This window comes from Sciurus carolinensis, chromosome 8 (genome assembly GCF_902686445.1).
Source record: "Sciurus carolinensis chromosome 8, mSciCar1.2, whole genome shotgun sequence".
Classification (NCBI taxonomy): Eukaryota; Metazoa; Chordata; class Mammalia; order Rodentia; family Sciuridae; genus Sciurus; species Sciurus carolinensis.
The window spans coordinates 137,719,387-137,740,312 of record NC_062220.1 but is presented as its reverse complement, the minus strand read 5'-3'; the positions used below and the strand labels follow the sequence as shown (position 1 = coordinate 137,740,312).

General features: G+C 65.1%; 1 protein-coding gene across 2 annotated transcripts in view; it reads right to left on the bottom strand.

Annotated features, from left to right (window-relative positions):
* Positions 1-20,926, bottom strand: part of Rbm19 (RNA binding motif protein 19) — an 85,883-nt gene that overhangs the window by 37,980 nt on the left and 26,977 nt on the right. For both annotated transcript variants that reach the window (XM_047561387.1, XM_047561388.1), the window contains exons 18-21: positions 19,799-19,859; positions 17,574-17,653; positions 15,919-15,974; positions 13,448-13,564 (exon numbers count right to left, since the gene is read on the bottom strand). In XM_047561387.1, coding sequence (XP_047417343.1) covers positions 13,448-13,564; positions 15,919-15,974; positions 17,574-17,653; positions 19,799-19,859 — 314 coding nt within the window. The remainder of the gene's footprint in view (positions 1-13,447; positions 13,565-15,918; positions 15,975-17,573; positions 17,654-19,798; positions 19,860-20,926) is intronic.

Here is a 20,926-nt window from a genome sequence, read left to right as displayed (position 1 = left end):
GGAAAACATTCATGTTTTAGTTGTACCCCTTAATATTTCCAAAATGGAAAAAAAAAATCCCAGCTAGACATCCACAAACACCCCGTACGCGCCCCTTTCTCTACGTGATCACACCGCGGCTCCCCGTGTGCGCCCCTGTCTACGGATGCGTAGGAGACGAGCGGGTCCGAGGGCGCCGTGCGCTAGGTGCCCGGGTTTCGGCAAAGGCGCAGGTCACAGGCTGAGCTACAGCGCTGTTGCTGCGTGTCACGGACGGCCACTGTGGCATTCTCACTCGCCAGTACCTGCAGGACAGAGTGTTCCCGTCCACCGGGGGATTAAAACCCAGAGAACCACAGAGACTGTGGGCCCTGGGCCACGCGGCTCCCCCCATGGGCGTGGTCAGCTCGCCCAGCACAGGAATAGCCCGGGAGCGCCAGAAGACGGCCCCCGCCGTGCGCAATGCTCAGGGCTCCAAGGGTCTCAAGGCTTAGGCCTGGCAGTCCGCCCTTGGAGCTCAGGCTGTGGGTCCCCCTGCAGGGGAGGAGCCGTGTCCTGCCCAGGACCTCAGGCCTGTCTTTGCTGGGGACACTGGTAGGCATGGACATCCCAGCAAATCAAAGGCTCTGCGCTGAGGTCTCGTGCTGGGGGAGCTCCCGAACCCCTTGGAGATGCCTGCAGGGCGTCTTGGGCTGCGGCTCCCCAACTGGTTCTGAGACGCAGGAAGCGTCCATTTTACGGAAGGGAGCGGAAGCGGGGCGGGAAGGAGCTGGGGGCGCGCTGGCACCGCGCAGCCCTGACCCGCAACGGGGAGACGCAGAAGCAGCAGCAGACCAGCCCTGGAGCACAGCACCGTCTCCCGGGCGCGGCGGAGCGGGACGTCCTTCCCTGTTCACGGAGCGCTGACTTTGTCAAGCGCTTGGTCGCAGGCGCCACGCCTGTCTCGCCCCTGGAGGTGCACTGGCGCCGGGCGCCTCACATGGTATCCCTCCGCCAGCAGGAACACCAACCGCGCACAGCAGATCGCAGCCTCTCGGAGGGACGTTGCTGCTTCCCTCCAACATCTGACACGCCTGCAGGGCGGTCCTTCGGTTCCCTGCACCCCAGATGCCCGGCCCGAGTCTGAGAACCACCACAACAGCTAAGGGCTAATGGCTTCATTTTTATTGTCTTTTTTCTTCATTTTTTACGACTTATTGCATCCTGCAAGTACTTCCTGTGGCCTCCACTTTACAGATGCAGACACTGAGAGCCCGCGTCTCAATGACTTGGCTGCCGGTGACAGCTGGAGGAGACAGATTCAAAGCCACTGATCTGCGGAGCTCCCAGGGCCGCCGTGTTTGGTCATGTGGGCTGCCACTCCCACAGATGACAGTCCTGAATCACCAGCTAACAGCTGGTGTTTGATTTAGCACAAAGCCTCCAGCTTTAACAGCTCCTCTCTCCAGTGAGCAACCTCTTACTTTGACTTCTATGATTACGCCACCGGAGCCCCTGGCCACATCCCATTCCAGGCAAACAGACTGACAGGCCATGCTAAACAGCGCCAGAAGCTTCATTTAACCTTCGTGGCCAGCGAGCAACGCGACCAATTCCAATAGGTGAACTGCATCAGAATCGGCAGCATTTCAACCATAAGTGGGTTTGGCAGCAAAAAAGATCTACAGGTCTAAGTGGACCCAACAAGTATCTTGGACCCAAAATTTGGACAAAGGTAGAGCCAGTCTAATAGAACAGCTTCTCTAATTAGGGCCTGCTGCCTCAGATATATTTGTGCAATTTAATGTTCGTGTGCATGTATGTGAAGGTCACAGTGGGGCAGGGCTGGGGGGGAATAGCTATTTTTGGAAGGGTAATTTAAAATTTCCCATGTTTCCTTACACGGTCCCGTTTTCAATATGCACGCATGCACGCTGTGTATCACAACCAAACCGTGATTAGACTTCGGTGCCTGACCTGGATTTGGGCAAGGCGTGGTGACGTCCTAGCACACTGGACTTTCAGAGGCCCTGCCGGTGTGAATACACAACACGGCTGGGGATACGCCGACCTTGAGAGATCTGTGCTGGACCAGGTGGCGCGCTTCCCGTGGCCGAGCGGCACTACGGCACGCGGAGCCTGTCTTCACAGGGCCCAGCTTGCACAAGAGCTCAGTTAGCCGGGCGGACTCGGGAGCTCTCTCCTCTCCCAGTCCCAGGAGGAACTGCGTATCCACTACGGACGCCTTCAAGGAAGCCGCAAGGCCTACCGCCATTTCTAAGGGATCGAGAGACGGCGATGTGGAACCAGTGACGGGCGGAGACTGAGAAGCCAGGGACCTGATCGTGCTGGACTGGCAGAAGAGGCCCCCCCCCCCCGGCAGCGCTGCCTTCTGCAGCACAGCGCCCACATAAAGCCCCGCTGGAGGACGGACCTGGACCTGAGGCCACGTTCCTGGTACTAAAGCCCACGATCCGAGTTTAGTTTCTGCAAAACAACATCATCTGTCACACTAAAATCATGTTGTTAATTTGAATTGCATTGATTTTAAATTTTGTACTTAACTTGAAAGTGTGTTTTGCATTTACAGACCTAAAGAAGTGTGAGCAGGGCTCGTGAGCTGACTCTGAGGGCCACCCGTGTACACGGTGAGCAGCGTATGGCCTTAGGAGGTGCCCCCACGGAACACGCTCACTCCGAGCCCGGCGTGGGGGGGAGCCCGCGGGAGGCACAGGGAAGCAAGGTGACTCTCCTGGGCTCAGCGAGGGCTGGAAACCGCGCCTGGTGCCTCTAGAAGCTGGAGGTGCACTCGCTCTGCCGGCCTCACGTGGCCAGTTCAGCTGCTCACCTGCTGTTTTATGATGGGCACCCAAGACCACCGTCCCCCGGTGAGGACTAAACGGTGCCAACCACCTGCCTCGGCCCTCGGAGTTTCACCCAGCTGAGCCTGTCCAGCCCCCACCAGGCCGGCCCACCCCTTCCTGGAGCTGCTCCCGCTTCTGTGACCCACCCCGCCGGGTCCAGACCACCTCATGAGACGCTCAGCTGAGGAGTGGCTGCTTATGTAGGAGGCGGTGTGGGGACCGCGCTGTGGCCACGGGGACGTCTGCAAGCTGTGCCGAGCCCGCTGCCTCCCAGCACCCAGGATGCTGCGGACGGGGCCACAGTGAGCCCGGTCAGTGAGCTGCGAGCAGCCCAGACAAAGCAGAGGCCTTGCAGCTGCAGACGGGCGCACGTGCACCGTGTGGAAGCCGTGGGAGCGGCAGCCGGAGGGGGGACGGGCGCACAACGCCACCCTGGCCCTGGGGACCGTGTGTCCGCCTGGGGTGCCCATTCCACCGTCTGAGCTTGTCGCCTGCCTGGAATCAGTCTAGGTGTGGAGTGGAGGGAACGTCGGCTCGGGAGGTGGAGGGAGAAGGGGCCCCCACGGCTCTCGTCCTCCTCCACTCTCGGGTTCGTTACCAAGCGCTTCCAGGAGGGCAGCCAGGTCCCGCACGCCCTGCTGGACTTCCTCCCAGTCGGTCTGCAGGAGGGCAGCCTCCTAGCAGGCGAATCCCAGACTCCTAGCAAACACCGGGCTGCTCACCTGGCAGAGGCAGCTCCCACGGTGGCGGCAGACATCGCTAATCAATGACAAGCCATTTTCTGTTGCTGCTAGAGCAGCCTCATGCTCCTCCAATACAGAATTCCAGGCGGCCGTGAAGGATCGGTTTGTGCTGGTTTGGGAGGCAGAAGCTACCTGCCGTGGCTGGCTTAGCCCAACCCTTCCATGTTCACTCAACAAATAGGCCCAGAGAGGTCATATCGCTGCCCGGGGTCACACAGTGGAGGCAGGGCAGAGCTGGGCTACAATTCAGACTCTTGCCTCCTTAGCTGATGCACAAGTCACTGCAAGAATCACACTGGCTCCTTTCCAAGTCGATAGCCGGCTTCTGATGATCAAAGGACAAGGACAGGAGGAGCAATGGTGACTCAGGTGACCTGGGATCCACCCTGAACAGGCGGTGCTTGTCCTGGTTGGGAAGCAGGGACGTGCTGCCTCTGACCTGGGGGACACGTCTGAAGGAGGAGCAGGATCACTAAAGACGAGATGCAAAGACCCCGGAAGAGTCACTGCAAAGTGAGCCACTCCAGGGAGGAGCTGCCACCCAGTGTGTCCCCAACTCCTCCGGATGTGTCCGCATCTTTCATGCAGGAAGGCAGAGTCTTGGAAACACGGCTCGTGTGCGCCCACCCTGCGGCCCAGCCAGGGTCTGGAGGGATGAGGAACTGACAGACCTGTGGGTCCTCGGCTCCTGGAGAGGCCCGGAGACAGCCACTCCCCCTGGCTCCACACTGAGCCCGGGCAGCTCAGTGTCCTGCTGCTTCACGGCGCCAGGTTCGAGCACAGCCACCAGGCGACCATAGGTCCTGGGCGCACTCGCACGCAGGTGGCCCTTCCACCCCTGCTCGGTCCGTCTGTACCTAAGTAGCGGCCCGCACGCGTCGTTCAGGCATACGAAGCTGGGTCCTCTGTCTCTGGGTCCCCTCCCCAGCCGCTCACCCGTGGTAGCAGAGTTTGCTTCCTCCTGACCACAGAGCTGACTCCTGGGGCTGCCCCCAGAGCCTCCTCCATCCCCCCTTCTTAAAGCCACAGGAACACGCTTTGTCGGGGCGCCAGGGAGGGAGCCAGCCTGGCCCCTCCATGGGCAACTCCTTCTCCAGCACCCGTAATGGGCCGGGCTCCCCGCTGCCCCTGCCTCCTGCTGAGCAGCTGCCCTGCGATCTTACAGTCTGGGACTCACTTTTGAACCTTTTTGGGTGATAAGATCCAGGGGCGTAGCCACTGAGCTCCTTCCCCGCTTTCTGCTGTTGGGACGGGGTCTCACCACGCTGCCCAGCTGGACTCAAAGTGGCCATCCTGCCTCAGCCTCTCAGGTCTCTGGGATGACGGGCTGCACCAGGGCACCCAGCCTGGACCTTTACTGGTAGGATGATTCTGGATCTCCAGGGGTCTAGGCGGGAGAGAGGCTGTGTGTGCCTCCCGGCTTCCCTGGGGGCACGTCTGACAAGCCGGGCACGGCCTCGCCCTTCCGAACCTGGACCAGGCCACCAGGGTGCTGCAGCGTCCCAGCGTCCCGCAGGCGCCCCCGTGCGGGTGGCGCTCCAGCCCCAGACACCGTGACAGTGGGTCCAGGCAGACCAGGGGCTCTCGGGGCCTCACGCCCGCCCTGGCTCCCTGACCTGGCGCCTCTCGTCGGTCCGCCCTCTCCTGCCATCGTGAGTGTTACCTGAAGGACCTGGCGACCTGCAGTGGCCGGGTGGGTGCTTCCACTCTGGTGATCCTCCGGGAGCGCCCGGCTGCTGCGGGGCGACGGCTTGCTCACCCCTGCCAGCTGCACTGGCGACCTCAGCACGCGCCCGCCAACAGACCCCGGGGCTGTCTGCAGCGCTGGGCCGCCGCAGGTGACGCTGTGGCACCGCTGCTCCCGAGACAGGACAGCCTCTCGTAGGGTGGCCCGGCCAGACTGTGGCCAGCACCATGGCCCAGCGGAGGCCACGTGGTCACCTCTAGCCAACCCTGGACCTCCAGCCGCCCCGACGTCATCTGCCAGCTGAGTGACCCTGACCTGCGTCCGGTCTCTAGGATCTGCCCCATCTGTGCTACTCTGTGGAGGAGATCACGGGACGCGTGGCCTGTGTGGCTCCCCTCGCTCGCCCCGCTACCGGCACCTCTGCTTCTCACCACCAAACGGCCTCGGCTACGGACGGGCCGTGAGCCTCTGCTCGCTCGCCAGGTGGTGGACTGCGGGTTTCCGTGGGCGGATCAGCGCTCCTCTGGCACGCACGCGCCAGGCAGCAGCTCCAGGTCTGCGCTGGGCACCGCCGCTCCTCCCAGGTGGCTGTGCTGACTGACCTCCGCTTCCATCCCAGCAGCACTGTGCGAGGACCCGGCTGGCCCGTGCAGCAGCCTTCCTGGCCCCGCTGCGCGTACGCAAGCCGCTCGGCAGGTGCGTGGAGGTGCACTGGTCTAGTCCATGCCAAGCCGGCTCCAGGGAGCCCCAGGTGGTGGTGGGGGTCTCAGCCCTGCAGCGTCCCGGGAGGTCCCGCCCGCAGGCTGTCCGGCCCCAGGTCCTCCGCGGATGGTGAGTCGCTGTCTCTCCCTGCTTGCAGCAAAGGCCAAGTCCGGGTGGGGCAGGCCAGTCGGGATGAGCCGTGGTTCTGCTCAGCCGCATTCCACTGCTGGCTCCCGGGAACCTGGGGGCCAGACTGAACTCCTGATCCTTCTCCAAGAGGGGCAAGGACCCCTCCACTCCGTCCTGGGGCCCTTTCCTTAGTGGCACTGCGTGGCGGCTGCCTTGCACGCCCTCCTTTCCAGGTGGCCGTCCTCTCCTCAGGCTGCTGAGGTCCTGTAGGCTGAGGCTGGAGGGGCCGTGAGGCCGGCCGGGCTGAGCTCACCGTAAGCAGCGCGCCGAGGTCTGCGGCCGGCTGGGTCTCGGGACCGCTGAAGACAGGCGTGCTGAGGGGCTTGGCAGCACAGGAAGGGGCCCAGGGAACGTGTCGGGCCGCGGCCAGGACGGAGCCTCTCGGGGCCGAGAAGCTGGGAAGTCGACCGACCCTGGGCTCCGGTCCCCCAGGCCTGCTGGGAGAGCAAATGAGATCCAAAAATACCAGGGGCCAGGCAGGGCCCTGTGGCAGGACAGTGCACACACGCCGGAGGCCACACGGGCAGAGATGCACCAGGGGGTGGGGACAGCAACGGCGGTGGGGAGGGCGTCCAGTGGCCTGGACACAGGCACGGCTGGCCACGACTGTGGCTGGAGGCCCTCTGGGGTCTTGTGACGAGAGGCAGGCCTGGGGAGGGGACCAAGCAGCTCCTGTTCTGCCATGCCCTGGATCATGGCACATGGGACCTAGACAGCGTCACCCCTGGCTCCTGTCCCCGCCGCAGCCTGGTTGAAGCCACCTGTGAATGCACCCCAAGTGCCTGGCACCCACGTCCACTGCGGCCACCAGTCAAGGCCACCGCGACTCACAGGCTCTCGGAGGTCATCTCTCCAGAGCTTCCGCAGACCCGAGGTGGGAGACGGAGGCGGGAAGGGAGTGGGAGGGCCTGCCACACCTCAGCCGTTGGGAGCAAGGACAGAGGCCAGGCTCCAGCCCAGCGTGAGCCTCGGGTGGAGAGTGCGTGGTGCAGACGCAGGGCGGACGGACGGGCGGACGGACAGGCGGAGCGGAGCCGGCCCCAGGCCCTCGCCCACAGTCCCTGACCTAGGACACTGTCCAGGCTGCAGGGTGGGGGAAGTGGCTCGGCAGAAAGTGACGTGGGCCAAGTGACTATCCACGTGGAAAGGAAGCGCCTCTGACCTTCACGCCCGCCACGGCTGGGATCTGCTCAGGACGGACGGCGCAGCCCGCGAGAACCGCTTCCCAGGAGGACACGGGCCTGCTCAGAGCCGGGAGGAGGCCAAGCCTCCCAGCCAGGGGACGGAACCACAAAGGACGACGTTAAACCAAGAGCCTCCTCGCCAAGGCGCCTGGCGGTGGAAGCACCGCAGGGTGACACACACCCGCCACGGGACTGGGACCGGGACACGTAATGCTGGGGGGATCAGAAAATCCCAAGAGCGCGTCGGACGCCAGACAACCGCGTTCTAGGACGACGGGCGGGCGCTCGAGCAGGCCTCGCTCGGGAGCGCGACCCGGTGGAGCCTGAGCCATGGAAACACTGGCTTCCTCACACGCAGGGGCAGGGACGAAGGAGCACGCGTGGCAAAGCCAGCGCCCCAGAACGGCTGGGGACAGCAGGCGCCTGGACCCCTGCTGGGAGGCAGGTCTGCGCACGCCTGTCCCCCGCGGCTGCAGACGCGGGCAGGGTGAGGAGCGTCCGCCCGCGGCTGCTCCTGGGGAGGCCCCCTGGCCGGGCGGGCTTCCCTCTCAGGATGCCTGACCCCCGCCGCCAGGTCGGGCGTCAACACGGGCCCAGCCGCGCCTGCCCACCCGGTCTGCCCGCCGCTCCCCACGCACGCCTTTAGCTCTCCACTAGGATGCACGTCCCCTCAGAGAGGCCCTCGCTGACCACCCAACCCGAGACACCTGTGACCCCAGAGCCCAGACACAGAGGAGGCTGGGCGGTGACGGGCAGAGGGCCACACAGCTGCCCGGGGCCTCTGCGGGCCTTCTGAGGGGTGCCCCCAGCCTCCCCTCCAGGCTTCCAGAGCCTCGGGGGTCTGCGCCTCCTGGAGGCAGCACTAGGCCGCCCCACTCCACGCTCCTGGCTCACCCGTCCTTCAGGGCCTCGCATTCAGTGCCCTTCTGCTGTCCCCCACTAGACCCCACGTGCTGCAAGGCGGAGGCTCGGCCGTCCCGTCCCCGCTGCCTCCCTGGTGTCTCGCCAACCCTGGGCCAGCAAACACCAGAGGGCCAGCCGCCACCCGTCCCAGCACTGTGTCCACTGAATGAAGATGAAGCCCTCCCTCCACCTCGCAGACCCCAGGGGGCAGGGGCAGGTCAGCCTCTGAGGGCTGGAGCCTCCTCCCAGGGCCCACAGGCTGCGGCTCACTGTGACTCCTGCACTTCACCAGGGGTCAGGAGAACACCCCGCTGTGCAGCTGAGCACCAGGGTGGACCAGGCCGCTCCGCCCGGACCCCAGACCCTGCAGGGATGGCTAGGTCCGCACTCACTCAGTCTGGGGCGGGCCGGCTGTGCCCACGGAGGCCCCGCGGCTGGACCTGCAGCTGCAGGCTGCTCGGTCCCTGGGCAACAACCCTGTAGTGGCAGCGCCCAGGCACAGCTCCTGTGTGGGCCGTGGGTCAGATGGTGGCCGGCGGGGCTCGGGGGCAGGCGCTCCGTCTGAACCAGGGAGCGAGCGGAGACCAGAGACGGCCCCTCTGAACACAGGACAGCCGCTGGTCACCTGGTCCTTCCAATGGGACGTCCACACACACTCCTGCAGGGCCCCAGGTGCAAAAGCCTCTGGGGAACACGCTCGCGGGGCAGGGATCACCCGGGACCCCACCAAGAAGCCAACCTCGCAGACACCCACCGATGTCCCGTGGGTGCCACCTGACTCTCAGTGACTCCCTGTGTCTAGGGGAGCAAAACACATCCCGCCAGCAAAAAAGGAGGGCGGAGGGAGGAGGAGAAATGGGTCTGGACTGGGCGGGGCGGCCTCCAGCCGCGCAGGGGACGAGGAGCCCCGTGGAGAGCCCGCTGTGCCTGTCCACGCTGCTGCCCAGGCCTTCTCTCGCCTGGCGCTGGCTCCGTGGCCTCCGGGCACGATTCCTTGGGGGCACCGGCTGGGAGCTCCAGGGCTGGCCTTTGGCAGAGGGTCCCACACCTCAACGGGCCCCGCCTCCTGCGAAGAGCGCTCTCGGTACAGCCATGGCCCAAGGAGCTGACCAGCACTGCCCCGGAAAGAGGGAGCGGCCTGGGTCACACGCCCACCGGGCAGACCCACCCGGCACCCCCGCTGCCCCAGAGCCGCCTGGGGCTCCCATGCCCTTCCCCGAGGGGCAGAGCCGACAGCACACCGGGAGGCAACATGACACTGGACAGAAGACAGCTCCAGAGACCCCCTGCCTGCCTGGTGGCCTGTCCAGCTGTCCTCAGGCCGAGCCTGCGCAGGGAGGCAGGAGGAGCAGCTGACGCTCTCCCTCCAGTCCTGCAGGAGGGGACGCCGAGGCTGGCTGGCGCCTACACACTCTGGTGCCCCTCGTTCTGATCCTTTGGTCTGCAGACCAAAGTGACCACGTGATCTGCAGAGCCTGGTGCAAAACGAAAATTCAGGGCCCTCGTCCCAAAACAAAGAACCTCAAGATGGCCAGAGTGGAATGTCAGCCGAGTGCGGGGCCTCGCGTGGCTACGTGGGTCACCTGCCCAGGAGGCCGGCCCTGCCCAGAACCTCCTCCGTGGAAGAGGGAACCGCTGCCTTCCAGAACCAGGGCTCAAGGCTGCCCCAAGGAAGGCCACGGACACAGGCGGTGAGGCCTCCAGGGCCTCCCCTGCCCCAGGGCCTCGGCCACAGCCAGGGGCGCAACACTCCCCGAGCACGCTGAGCTGCGGCGCCGAGGGACCAGAGCATGGGGACGGCCCGGCCAGCCTGAGGCCTCCCAAGTGACCGATCCTGGCCACTCTGTTCCAGCATCACCGCGTGGGGCCCTGGTGGGGACGGCCATCATCTAAAACACGGGCAGAAGCCAGACCTGCCATGGGAGCTTCGGCTCTGCGCTCAGGAGCCTGTGCCTGAGGACAGGTCCTGGAGCGTCACCCGCACAGGGCAAGCCCAGCAGCCGCTCTGCCCAGGACTGCGGTGCAGACGGGAAGAGGAAGACGGCACAGCGGCAGAACGGGCGTGCCCCAGTCCTCCCCGCTTCTCACTCAGGGACCCAAACAGACCTGGGCCTCGGGCACCTGCCCGGGGCCTCGGCCCCTCTGCCCTTGCTCTGGCCGTGGGGTGAGGCTCTGCTCACGAGCCTCTGTGCGCCAGGCCCTGGCACAGGCAGGGACACACCCCGTGTGTCCCCACGCTGCCTTTCAGCAGGTGGCAGGGACAGAAGAACCAGGGGCAGGTTCCCTAGAGCTGGCCCTGGGACAGGCTCAGAGGGCAGCGTGAGGGCAAGACAGAGGGCCCAGGGGAGGAAGGCAGGTGACCAGGATGAGTGCGGAGCTCCTGCCGGGACGCGGCCCGGGTGTGGACCCCGGCTGGGGTCTGCGCCCCTCTGCAGGAACCACCCACCTGCCCTCCTGCTGTACCGGGTGCCTCGCAGGCACACGAGCAGCCACGTCCTGAGGGAAGGGGCAGGGCTGGGCTCCAGCTGGTGTCCCTGCTGGGAAGCAGAGCTGAGGACTGACCACGCAGGCTCTGGGGATCAACGACGGACAGCAGCCCAGGCCCCACTGTACATCTCCACCGAGGCCAGCCTGTGGGGACAGGGCTCGCGGACGGGGGACCCTCACCTGGGGGCACAGGCACACAATCCAGGAGGGAGGGAGGGAGGCGGAGGCTAGGTGGCCCAGCACACAAGACCCAGGGTGACCCCTGCACCAGGGGAATCAGGCGTGCCCCATGGTGAGCTTGGCGGGGTCCGACGCAGGGGCACTGAGGCCCAGGAGCCAGCGGTGGAGAGGACAGCTCCGCTCCAGCCCGGCGCTCCACGGCTGTCCACCTAGGCTCCCCACGGGGCGGGCCCCAAACCACCGACAAGGACCCAAGGAAGCGAGGGTCCACAGTGCCTCTGGAGACCGGCTGGGCAGTGCCAAGGCTGGGCTGGCTGGCGGACGGGTGGACCGTGTGGTCAAGAGCAGCAGAAGGCAGTGCCCCGGGAGGCCAGCTGAGGCCCGGGCCTGGGGAGCCTGCGACCGCCGGTTCCCTCCACACACACTGGGCCGCGGAGGGCCCAGGTCTGCCCTAAAGCAGCGGCACCTGGCGCCCCCACAGCGCCTGGTAAAAATGACAGGCTGGCTGAGGTAGTGTCCCCTCCCAGACCAACTGGGGGATGACGGCTCCTTCCAGACCCCGGAGGAAGACAAAGGGCAGCAGAGGAACACTCCCGGCCTGGCTCTGGTCGGACCACCTGGAACCCACGTGCGGTGCGGGGTGTGGTCCCCGGCAGGACGCTGCCCTGTCTCCAGTCTCCCTGTGGTGTAAGGGGCGGCCACGTTCCTGCCTCCCAGGGCCAGGTGTGGCGCAGGGACAGGGCACAGACCCACCAGCGAGAGCGTGCCACACGGGCTGGAGGACGTGAGGACAGCTGGTGGACACCCTGCAGGACCAGCCTGACGCAAGGCACCAGACGGCCCCCCAGCCCTGAGGTCTTCCCCTGGCAGTGACCTTTGCTGGCCAACGGCTTTGTCTGAAATCTGGGGCTTCCCTGGACAAGCCTCAAGTCCCTGCGCAGGCTCGCAGCGACCCCTGCTGTCCGCCACTCAGAACTGCCTCAAGTCACCAGCCAGCGCCGACCAGGAAAGAAGACGGTGCCCGGAGAAGGGCTGGGTTCCCAGGACCTCGGGCAGGAGACCCGTGTAGCTGCGTCCGCGGACACTAAGTCCCCGTCTCCTACACAGGCGCAGGCCTCCCCTCGCGCACCCCGTCTCCTGGGAGATGAGCGTCACCTGAAACGTGCTGCAGAACCAACTGCAACTCTCACCTCCCAGGGACGTTTCCTGATCAACACGCGGAGCTTAGCAGCTCGTTTTGATTTGGCAGGTCTCGAACTGGACTCTTTAAAAAGCAGAAGCCCGTTAAGGCAGGCAGACGCCAGGGCCTCACCACGCACAGGGCCCCGGAGGTCCTCACGCAGGGAAGTAAGAGCACCCAGCCTGGGACCCCAGCCTGCCAGGCCGACGCCAGGATCACCCCCCAGACCTGCTGCGCGGACCAGCTCCAGCCAACCACGTCTGGTTTTGCTGCGGCCAGCGTGGGGGAGAGGAGGGGGAGGGGACGACAGGCGTGTCCCGAAGCGAGGCCCCAGCGGCTCCCGATCTGTACCCCACACAGGGCATGCGGACGGCACATTGCACACAGGTGACTCCTTCTCGTCTCCAAAAGGCGGCCTCACCTGGCACCTGAGGTTTACCTTGCAAGATGCCAACTGATAATTCTAGGGGACTCTGCTCTCCTTATCGTCACACAGACAGTGACAAGCAGAGATTGAAAGACCAGGCCTGGAAGGGGCCCCTACATGGTCACCCACAAGGTGCAGGCCCCAGGGCTGCAGGTCCCCAGAGCACGCTCAGACCCCAGCCAAGCCTGGACCTTCAGCTGACCAACTCCTCTGCAGTCCCACTGAGGGCCAGCAGGTCTCTGCCAGCCAGGCCTGGGGACCGCTCTGCCTCAGGCCCCCTCACACCTGGCGTGATCAACCTCTCCCTCCCGCGGGGCCTGGCGCTGGGTGACACCCGGCCAACCCGAAAAGCCCAAGCCACGTACCGGGGACGAGGGGACAAGTGGCGGCCTGGGGCAGGCTGGCTTTCCCTGTGCAGCTTGGAGTCAGCTGCTGAAGAGCCCCCTGGGGTGGAGATGGCCAGCGTCTCCTTCCAAGGGTGGAGGGAGCCTGTCTCAACTCTGGGTTCCTGTGTGGCCCTGCTACTAGGCCCAGTGTCCCCGGCTCCCACCTGGCTGGCCTCTGCCGCGGGGTGGTCTGCCTGCCTCTCAGCAGGGCTTCCGGTGAGGAGCCACTGACCCTTGGGCCCACTGCCGGGAGTGTGCAGAGGCCCCTGTCTGTCATCCAGCTCCGGGCAGGGCCCACACGGGTGTCTGCAGGCGCCAGGCGCTCTCCACTCCCCAGTGGGGACGTCTCAGCCCCGCACTCCCGGCCTGCCGCAGCCGTGGGGTAGGATGGGACACCTGGCTGGCCTGATTCTCCCACCTGAGGAGGACCAGCTGCTGTGACGTTTCTGAGATTACAGGCGATCAATCAAAGGCTTCAGAAGACGGCCTCTGCGAAGCCGCGGTGCTGGCCTGCAGGGTCGCCCAGGGCCAAGGCTGCCCGCCCACGGCGCGCTCACCTGAAGAGCTCCCGGATCTCCCTGCGGTCGGCCTGGAAGGGGATGTTCCGCACCAGGATCTTGGACGTGGTCTGCTTGCGGGGAAGCTGCTTCTTCCGGGCAGTGGTCAGGGCGGGCCTGGCGGGGAGGGGGAGGCAAGGGTTACCTGGGTCGACCGCTCTGGTCTTACACTCGGGGGTGACCAGGAAGTGGGGGACGAGGCTGACGGAGGGGAGAAGGCGGTCTCCCCCAGGTGACAGAGACCACAATCAGAGTCCCCAAGACAGCTGTAGTGTCCAGTCGACTGCTGCTGCCCGGCACCTGAGACTCAGGGCTGTGGGGGACGAAAGGAAGGAGCCCACAGGGAGCGGATGGCTCCCGGCCACGCCTGGCCTCCGTTTCCCTCTCCAGATGTGCTGGCCCCTGCTGGCCCCAGAGGCCTAACGGGGGTCCCAGGTGTGGAGCAGGCAACCCAGGCTCAGGGCCGCCCCAGTGCTGCCCCTGCCTGCAGGGCTCCTTCTGCTCTGAGGGGCAGGGAGGAGGCCAGTGGGCGGCGAGCTAACAGCTCCGTGCGCACGCCAAGCCGGACAGGCCAGATCTGCGTGACCTCGGGCGGGTGCTCAGTGGATCAGCGTGGCCACGGGGTCAACCTCATCTAAATGGAGGGCTCGGACAGTCCTGGCTACGTGGGAAACGTCCAGTCAACAGCGGCTCCCGTCAGAACATCCTGGCCGCTCCTCCAGCCTGCCTGCGGCAGCCCCGGGCTCCTGCCAGCTCGGCCCTCCCACCAGGGCACGCGTCCTCTGCCGGGCGCCTCCTCCTCTGCAGCATGCTGCCCAGCATGGCAGCGCCAGCCACGTGTGGCCAGCTCAGTCTAGATGAAGGTGGACACGACACAGAACTCCCACCCTGGTGGCCGGGGCCCTGAGGTGGCCTGCGGTGGCCCCTGCCTCTTGTACTCGTGCCCTTGTGCGACCCCCACCCCGCCCACTGCATCAGGCAACGGTGCAGCTGAAGAGACCCTGGACACCAGCTCACAGGAGGCTGCTCCCGGCTCCAGCTCTGTCCTGGACTGTGCTCTGTGGACATCGCTGCCATGTTGGAAGGACACTCGAGCAGTCCTGGGGAGAAGCCCCGTGGTGAGGGCCTAGCCCGGCCACGGCCCCCTTAGAGGCTGAGTCGTTCGTCCCAGCTGGGCCTTCAGAAGGCTGGGACCCTAGCTGACATCTGACTGCACCCGTCAGAGACCCTGCGCCAGAACCCGGCCAGGGGCCCCGGTCTGACCACAGACCCCGCCTCCTGGGAAGCTGTGCGGTCCTGGGCGGTGTCTCGAAAGAGGTGACACAGTGACGCCAGAGCTCAAGGGCTTCCAGGCACACGTGGCAACGACACTGGGCCAGCCAGCATGACGCGGAGCCTGCACCCCGAGGGGTCCTGGCAGCAGCTTACCCTAGGACCTGAGTTCCACAAGGAAACGCCACCCGGGTGCCAATAGAGGGTCTGGGGAGCCAGGGCTTCCCGGGAATTTGAATGAAAAATGACGCTAACGCTGGCCAGGCTGCAGCAGCTGGCCCTGGAGACAGGACACTGGAAAGAGATGCCACCCGGCTGGGTGCCCAGACAAGGCTCTCCCGCCAGCTGCCAGGCTGTCCTGAACAGGCCGAGCCCCCACCCAGGTCACCCATCCCTAGATAAGAACCTGGAGCTCTGGGCTCGAGGCCTGGGCTCTTAGGCCCCCTGGGGAGCCCCACTAGCTTCCCGAGGCCCTGCACCAAACCTCCGCTCACTAAGGGCGCACGGCCCAGCCCGACAGAGACGGACGCGGAACCCCAGAGCTGGCCCGGGCTGGAGTCACACGCGGCATTAGGAACAGAGACGGGGGAAAACGTAGCGGCTCCCGGTCAATATTCACTGGCAGCTGATTTACTGAACCACCACGATAAGTGGCCAACTTGCTGGAAATTACCACATAAATACCTTAAAGCAGCTGGAGGACCGTCAGAGGCAGTCACCTACACCAGAGGCAGGGAGACGGCAATGACGCCGAGGATAGTGGCCCACAGCGGCACGGGCTGCACACCGCCATCAGAAGCCCCGCGGCCGCACTGGCCCACAAGGACGTGCACGCGGACAGCAGAGCAGAAGGGAGGCTCTGAAATGCCCTCACCACCCCAGGACCCCTGGTCACTGGACAAACTGGTCAGCCTCACCCGACACCTACTGAGTCTCCTTCAAATCAACTGGGCACTGCTGTCCAGCGCCATAAAACACAGGCGCCAGGCTCAGGGCCTGGGGTTTAGAAAAAGCGTAACGACCGGCACCGCCTGGTTCCCTGGGGCGCAGACAAGGGGGCAGGTGAACGCCAACCTTGATTGGAAGAGTCCCAAATGGGCGAGGGGGGCAGCTGGAAAGGACACCGAAGAGCTGAGCCCCTCTGGATGGCCAGCTCCAGGGACAAAAAGCCAGGAAAAGGAGGGGCGCTGGAGACTCACCTGGTGGCTCGCTCTGAGATGCGCACTTCCAGCTTGTGGCCGTCCACGACGTGACCCTGGGAGAGAAGAGAGCAGGCTCGTCCCTGTCCTCAGAAATACCCACCCGTGTCCTTGTCTCACAGAGCGCAGACCGTGGCTGGAGTGGAGGAGACCCGTGTACCGGACAGAGGGGTCGGGAAGGCAGGCGCGGAAGGGCGTCCCCAAGATGGCGGGGTAAGAGCCGGGCAGCGGCCATGGCCACAGAGCCAGGCTCCCAACGCTCCGAGTCCTGCGGCAGCCTCGACCTTCACAGCACTCAGGGGCACAGGCTCGGCCACCCTTTAAAAGCATCTGCAGGTACGGGGCCCTTCCGGTGTGGCCGCAGAGGGAGCTGGGGATCCAGTCTGCAGCTCCCCAAAGCCCCGTCCCGGCGCCCTCACCTGAAGCATCAGTCCCCGAGGTGGAGCTGGCGTCTGAGTGAAATAACCCAACAGTCCCTCCAACCCCCAGAAAATACAGCCAGGTGGCTCTGCGTAAGCAGTCCTCGGCCACGGGCACGCGTGTGCACGGCTGGGGCTGGGCAGTGTGCTGTCTGCGAAGCAGTTGAACTGAACCTGACCTGCGTGCTAGAGGAAGGTGACCACAGGCCCGAGGAGCCGGTCTGAATGACCGCACCGTGCCCGCGACAGTGGGAGCTCCGGTGTCTGACCAAGGAGCAGGAAGTGCTCCTCCCTGTCCTCGGCCTGCCCGGGCCTGGCACATGGGCCTCAGGGAGGGAGCTGTGGTCACTGCCAGCGAGGTCGGCCCCAGGGGTGGTACAGACCCCCGCATGTGCTCCCAGCTGCGCGGCTCCCTCCTGCTAAGGGACCCACTGATCCTGGACTTAGGGCTCAGCAGGAAGGCCCTCCTCCCTCTGCCGTCAAACACTCTCCAGTCCTCCCACCGCGTTTGCTGCCATCCCTGGCCCAGCGAGGGTTTCCTGCCCACCCTCCTCTCATCCCATCTCCACACGGGGGCTGGACACTGTCCAGAGCACAAATGAGACCCTTCCCCGCGTGCTCCCAGCCCTCCGACAGTCTCGCCAGCCTTCAGGCTGACATCCAGTCCTTTAAGTGCCCTGCAAATCCGGTCCTAAACACCTCTACCTCCCCTGATGCCCGCTACACACTCTGCTCTGCCAGCTGCCCGCGGGGGCTTAGTCCCCTGACTCCCTCGAGTCCCTGACACAGGCCCTTTGCACGTGCTGTCCTGTGCTCCTGGACGGCTTTCCTTCCAGGTCTCTGTGCAGGTGACTTCGGGTGGGCAGTTGTCAGCTCAGCCATCTGCTCCTCAGGGGCTCCCTTTGCCCACCCAGTCCCAGGCGGCTCCGCTTCTGAAGTCATGTGATGGCATTCGGCATGACCTGGTCTCGTGTCTGTTCGTGACCCCACTGCCCGTCTCCCCACCAGAGAGAGGAAGGGTCTCCCACGGTGCTGTCACAAACCAGGCCCACGACACAAGTGTGTGGTGGAATACGTGAATGAGAGTGGCCGCAGAGGGCTGAGAGGGTCTTCATTGCTTGGGCATCGTCCCCGGAAAACTGGTGAAAGGACGGGCCGGCAGGCCGTGAGCTCAGGGGTTACCCCGGTTTCAGAGGTGACGGGCCCCGCATGGACCCTGGCTCGCAGCCCGCTTACCTGCAGCTGCTTGAGGGCTTTCTGGGCTCCCTCCGGCTTCCGGTACTCCACGAATCCAAACCCCATGGAAAGCAGCGCTCCTGGAACAGGGCCCCCGCGGAGGGAGCACAGTGAGCAGGGCTGGGCTTTGGCCCCTTTCCAGCCCCCACGCGCCTCAGCTCCGGGCCTGCCGTTCACAACTAGCTGCCCCAGCGAATCCGCCGCCGAGGCTCGCTGACTATTAATTAACAGATGACTGACGTGATAATTAACTCCCTAATAGGATCCCGCCTTCCAGAGGGAGCGGGAACGGACGGGGCTGACCACGGCTCTCCAGCAGGAGCCTCCCCTGGACGGCCCCGCCACGTGGCGGCACGAGCACCCAGGGCCGCCTCCTGGGGCCTTTCTGACCCTCCGACCTGGCTCCTGGGTGTCGGGTCTGAAGTTCTGATGGGGAGGGTGAAGGTGCCCTGGCTCTGCCTGGTTCCCCCTCCGAGGCGGCAGGAGGTCAGAGGGCAAGAGCTACAGCAGCCTCTCCAGGGTCTCGGCTTCCTGACCGTGTGTGCGTCAGGCGTAGAGGGTAACGCTGGGGAGTCCCACGGGGTGCCCCAAAGCACAAGGTCTCTAACTGCACCTCTGCCTCCCCGGCAGAGCCCTGCGCCTGTGTTTCTATCCAGAGGCCGAGGGACCTGGGCCAGGTGCGCTAGGGAAGCTCACGAACAGCCCAAACGCGGCTCGGAACTGCAGGGGGCAGGCAGTCCTGTCCCAAGGTGACCATCAGTTGGCCATCTGAGCAGAGAGCTCTCGTTTGGGGGCAGAAGGCTGGGGGTGGTGGGCTGGTGGCGTCTGCCCCGAGTGCCAAACGTACTCCTGAGAAAGAGGAGCTCAGCCGGCCTCCGACACGGCAGGGCCACACTGCCCGGGGGGCCGGTCTCTGCCCGTGGGATCGGCCCACAGGAAATGCTGGCCTGACTGCGGGAGAGGCGCATGCTGGTGCCAAGGGCCCAGCTCTGCTGGCCCCCCGTGTGCCAGTTCTGCACGAGCTCTGCCCACCCTCTCCTTGTGCCCTCAAGGGTCAGCAGCACGACCAGCTGCTGCACAGCCCCCGTGCCCAGCCGTCCTTCACGCCAGCCCAGGCCGAGCGCGGCCTCGTCCCGCTGTGCACAGCTGGCCAGACACCACCGAGCTCTCCCCAACGCCTGGCCGGATGGCAAGCTCCCGAAAGGACAGGGGACACCCCAAGAGCTGCTTCCACACGGGCGACGGGTGGCAGGCGGTGCGAGTGCTCGCAGGGCGAGGACAGGCTCCCAGAGGGCAGTGTCCCTGCGGCCTGGCGCACCTGAGGCCAGGGACCTCTAACTTCACGTCACAGCGTCTGCTTAAACCCTCGGCGCTTCCCCCAGGCCGCAGTGCACACCCCTGCCGGCATAAAAGCCACTCCCTGAGCTGGAAACGGCCTCCCTTTCCAGGGCACCTCCTGCCTTGCCTCTGCCACCAGGCTGCTCGGCCTCCCTGCCTCCAGGCCCACTCTGAATTGGAGACCCTGCCACAGCCCTCCTGGCCCTGTGCTGAAGCCACCAGCTCACGTCCCCCAGCTACTGCAGGTGCCTGGGGACAGGGACCACATCTCTGGCACTCACTGCCTGGTGGCCCAGGCCAGTTAGGGAGAGAACGGGCAGTGGTCACTCTTGACTCACGCTGCACCCCACTATTTCTGCGTCCAAGGGCTGCTGCACGGGGTACGTGGCTGTGATAAAGGACAAAGGACATGTCCTGGCTCATGCTCTACAGGGAATCAGGGCATGAACAAGGGGAGTCCAGGAGCGTCAGAACAAGAACCAGGGCTGAAGGGAGAGGCCAGGCGGTCTCTGCCTGTCCACTACCTAATGGCCAGGGAGGTGCAGATTAATGACGTGGTAGAATGATCTGGAAGTTCTACGTCTGGGTCATTTCCCTTGGAACTGAAGTGGGAAAGCCTACCATCAGTCCTTGCTGTGTCTGGAAGGAGTGGGGAGGAAGGACCCCCGGGTGCTGATGGTACCCTGCCCGCCCACGGGGTGCACAGCTCAGGGACCACGTGGCAGCCTGCGAGGCTCTGGAGCCCAGGAGGCGTGGGCCTCTTTCCCTGCGCAGCGAGTCTCCGGGAGAGAGGAGAGGCTGCTTCAGACAAGCCTGGCCGCCCTCCCCGCCCGCAGGCACGGTTTCTTCCGGAACCACTTCTTTCTGGCCAGATTTGCACGGGTTACCTGCTTTGCTCTTCTTCTTGGACACGGAGCAGCTCTTCACGGCGCCCACTTTGGAAAACACCTGGAGAAGAGAGGATCACGCAGCCCTGACTTCCGGGGCCCCCGCCACCTGCGCGGGAGCCTCTCCAGTCACCACGGGCGCACCCGCAGGCACAGGAAGCAGGGGCAGAGCTGACCCCAGGAGCTGCTCGCCGTGCACGACCTGCGCCAGGCCCTACACCTTCCACCCACCTAGTGACCCCAGAGATGCCCTCAGACGGGCAGCCAAGGGCCAGGGCTCAGGAGCTGGCAGTCGGGGTCACAAAGCTGGACATGCTGGACCTGGGCCCGGGCTGCTGAGCCACTGTGCAGCCTGCCGAGCTGTCCTCCCACGTCTGCCCACAGAGACCCTGGGCCATTCGAGGTGGTGAGTGATGCCTGCTCCAAGTGAGCTGGCCAGTCCCCGGGCCTCTGGAAGCGGCAGCGGGGCTGCTTTCCTGCTCCACTTACGGAGGGAAGAACTAGGCCTTGGAACAGCTGAGAGGTCTGCCGCAGACCCAGGAGCTGGCCTTAGTTCAGGGGCACGGAGGCTACTGACCCAGGCCCGACCTCTGCACTGTCCTCTGCGCTTAAAGCCAAAACAGCTCTAAAAAACTGAAAGTCACACCCTACGTTCCCCTCCGTCTCCTGCCTCCCTCAGAGCCCAGCTAAGGCACCCTCCACGTGGCTCTGGCCTGTCTTCAGTACCAGAGACAGGCAGGTGCTCAGTACTGTCCACCCAGTGAGCGGCGGGCAGCAGGGGGAGCGGAGACCCTCACACCGGCGGCAGACTCCTGCTTCAGGCGCGGGCCCTCTACCTGGGGGATCTCACTTGTCCTAGTCAAACCTTCAAAACAACGTGATGGGAACGCTCCACTCACGCCTGTGTGACAGCCAGAGAAACCGAGGCACGGAAAGGCTGCAGGGCTTGCCCATTAGCAAGGAGTGAGGCCCGGATCCAGGCCCGGGAGGACTGACCCTGACCATGGCTGCACACTCAGGTGCTGTGATCTGGGTGTGCTTCCCCACGGTGCTCTCATGGGCTGTGTGAGCTCGGGACACTGAGGCGACCTCTCTGAAGCTCCATCTCCCAGCGGAACTAGATGGTCC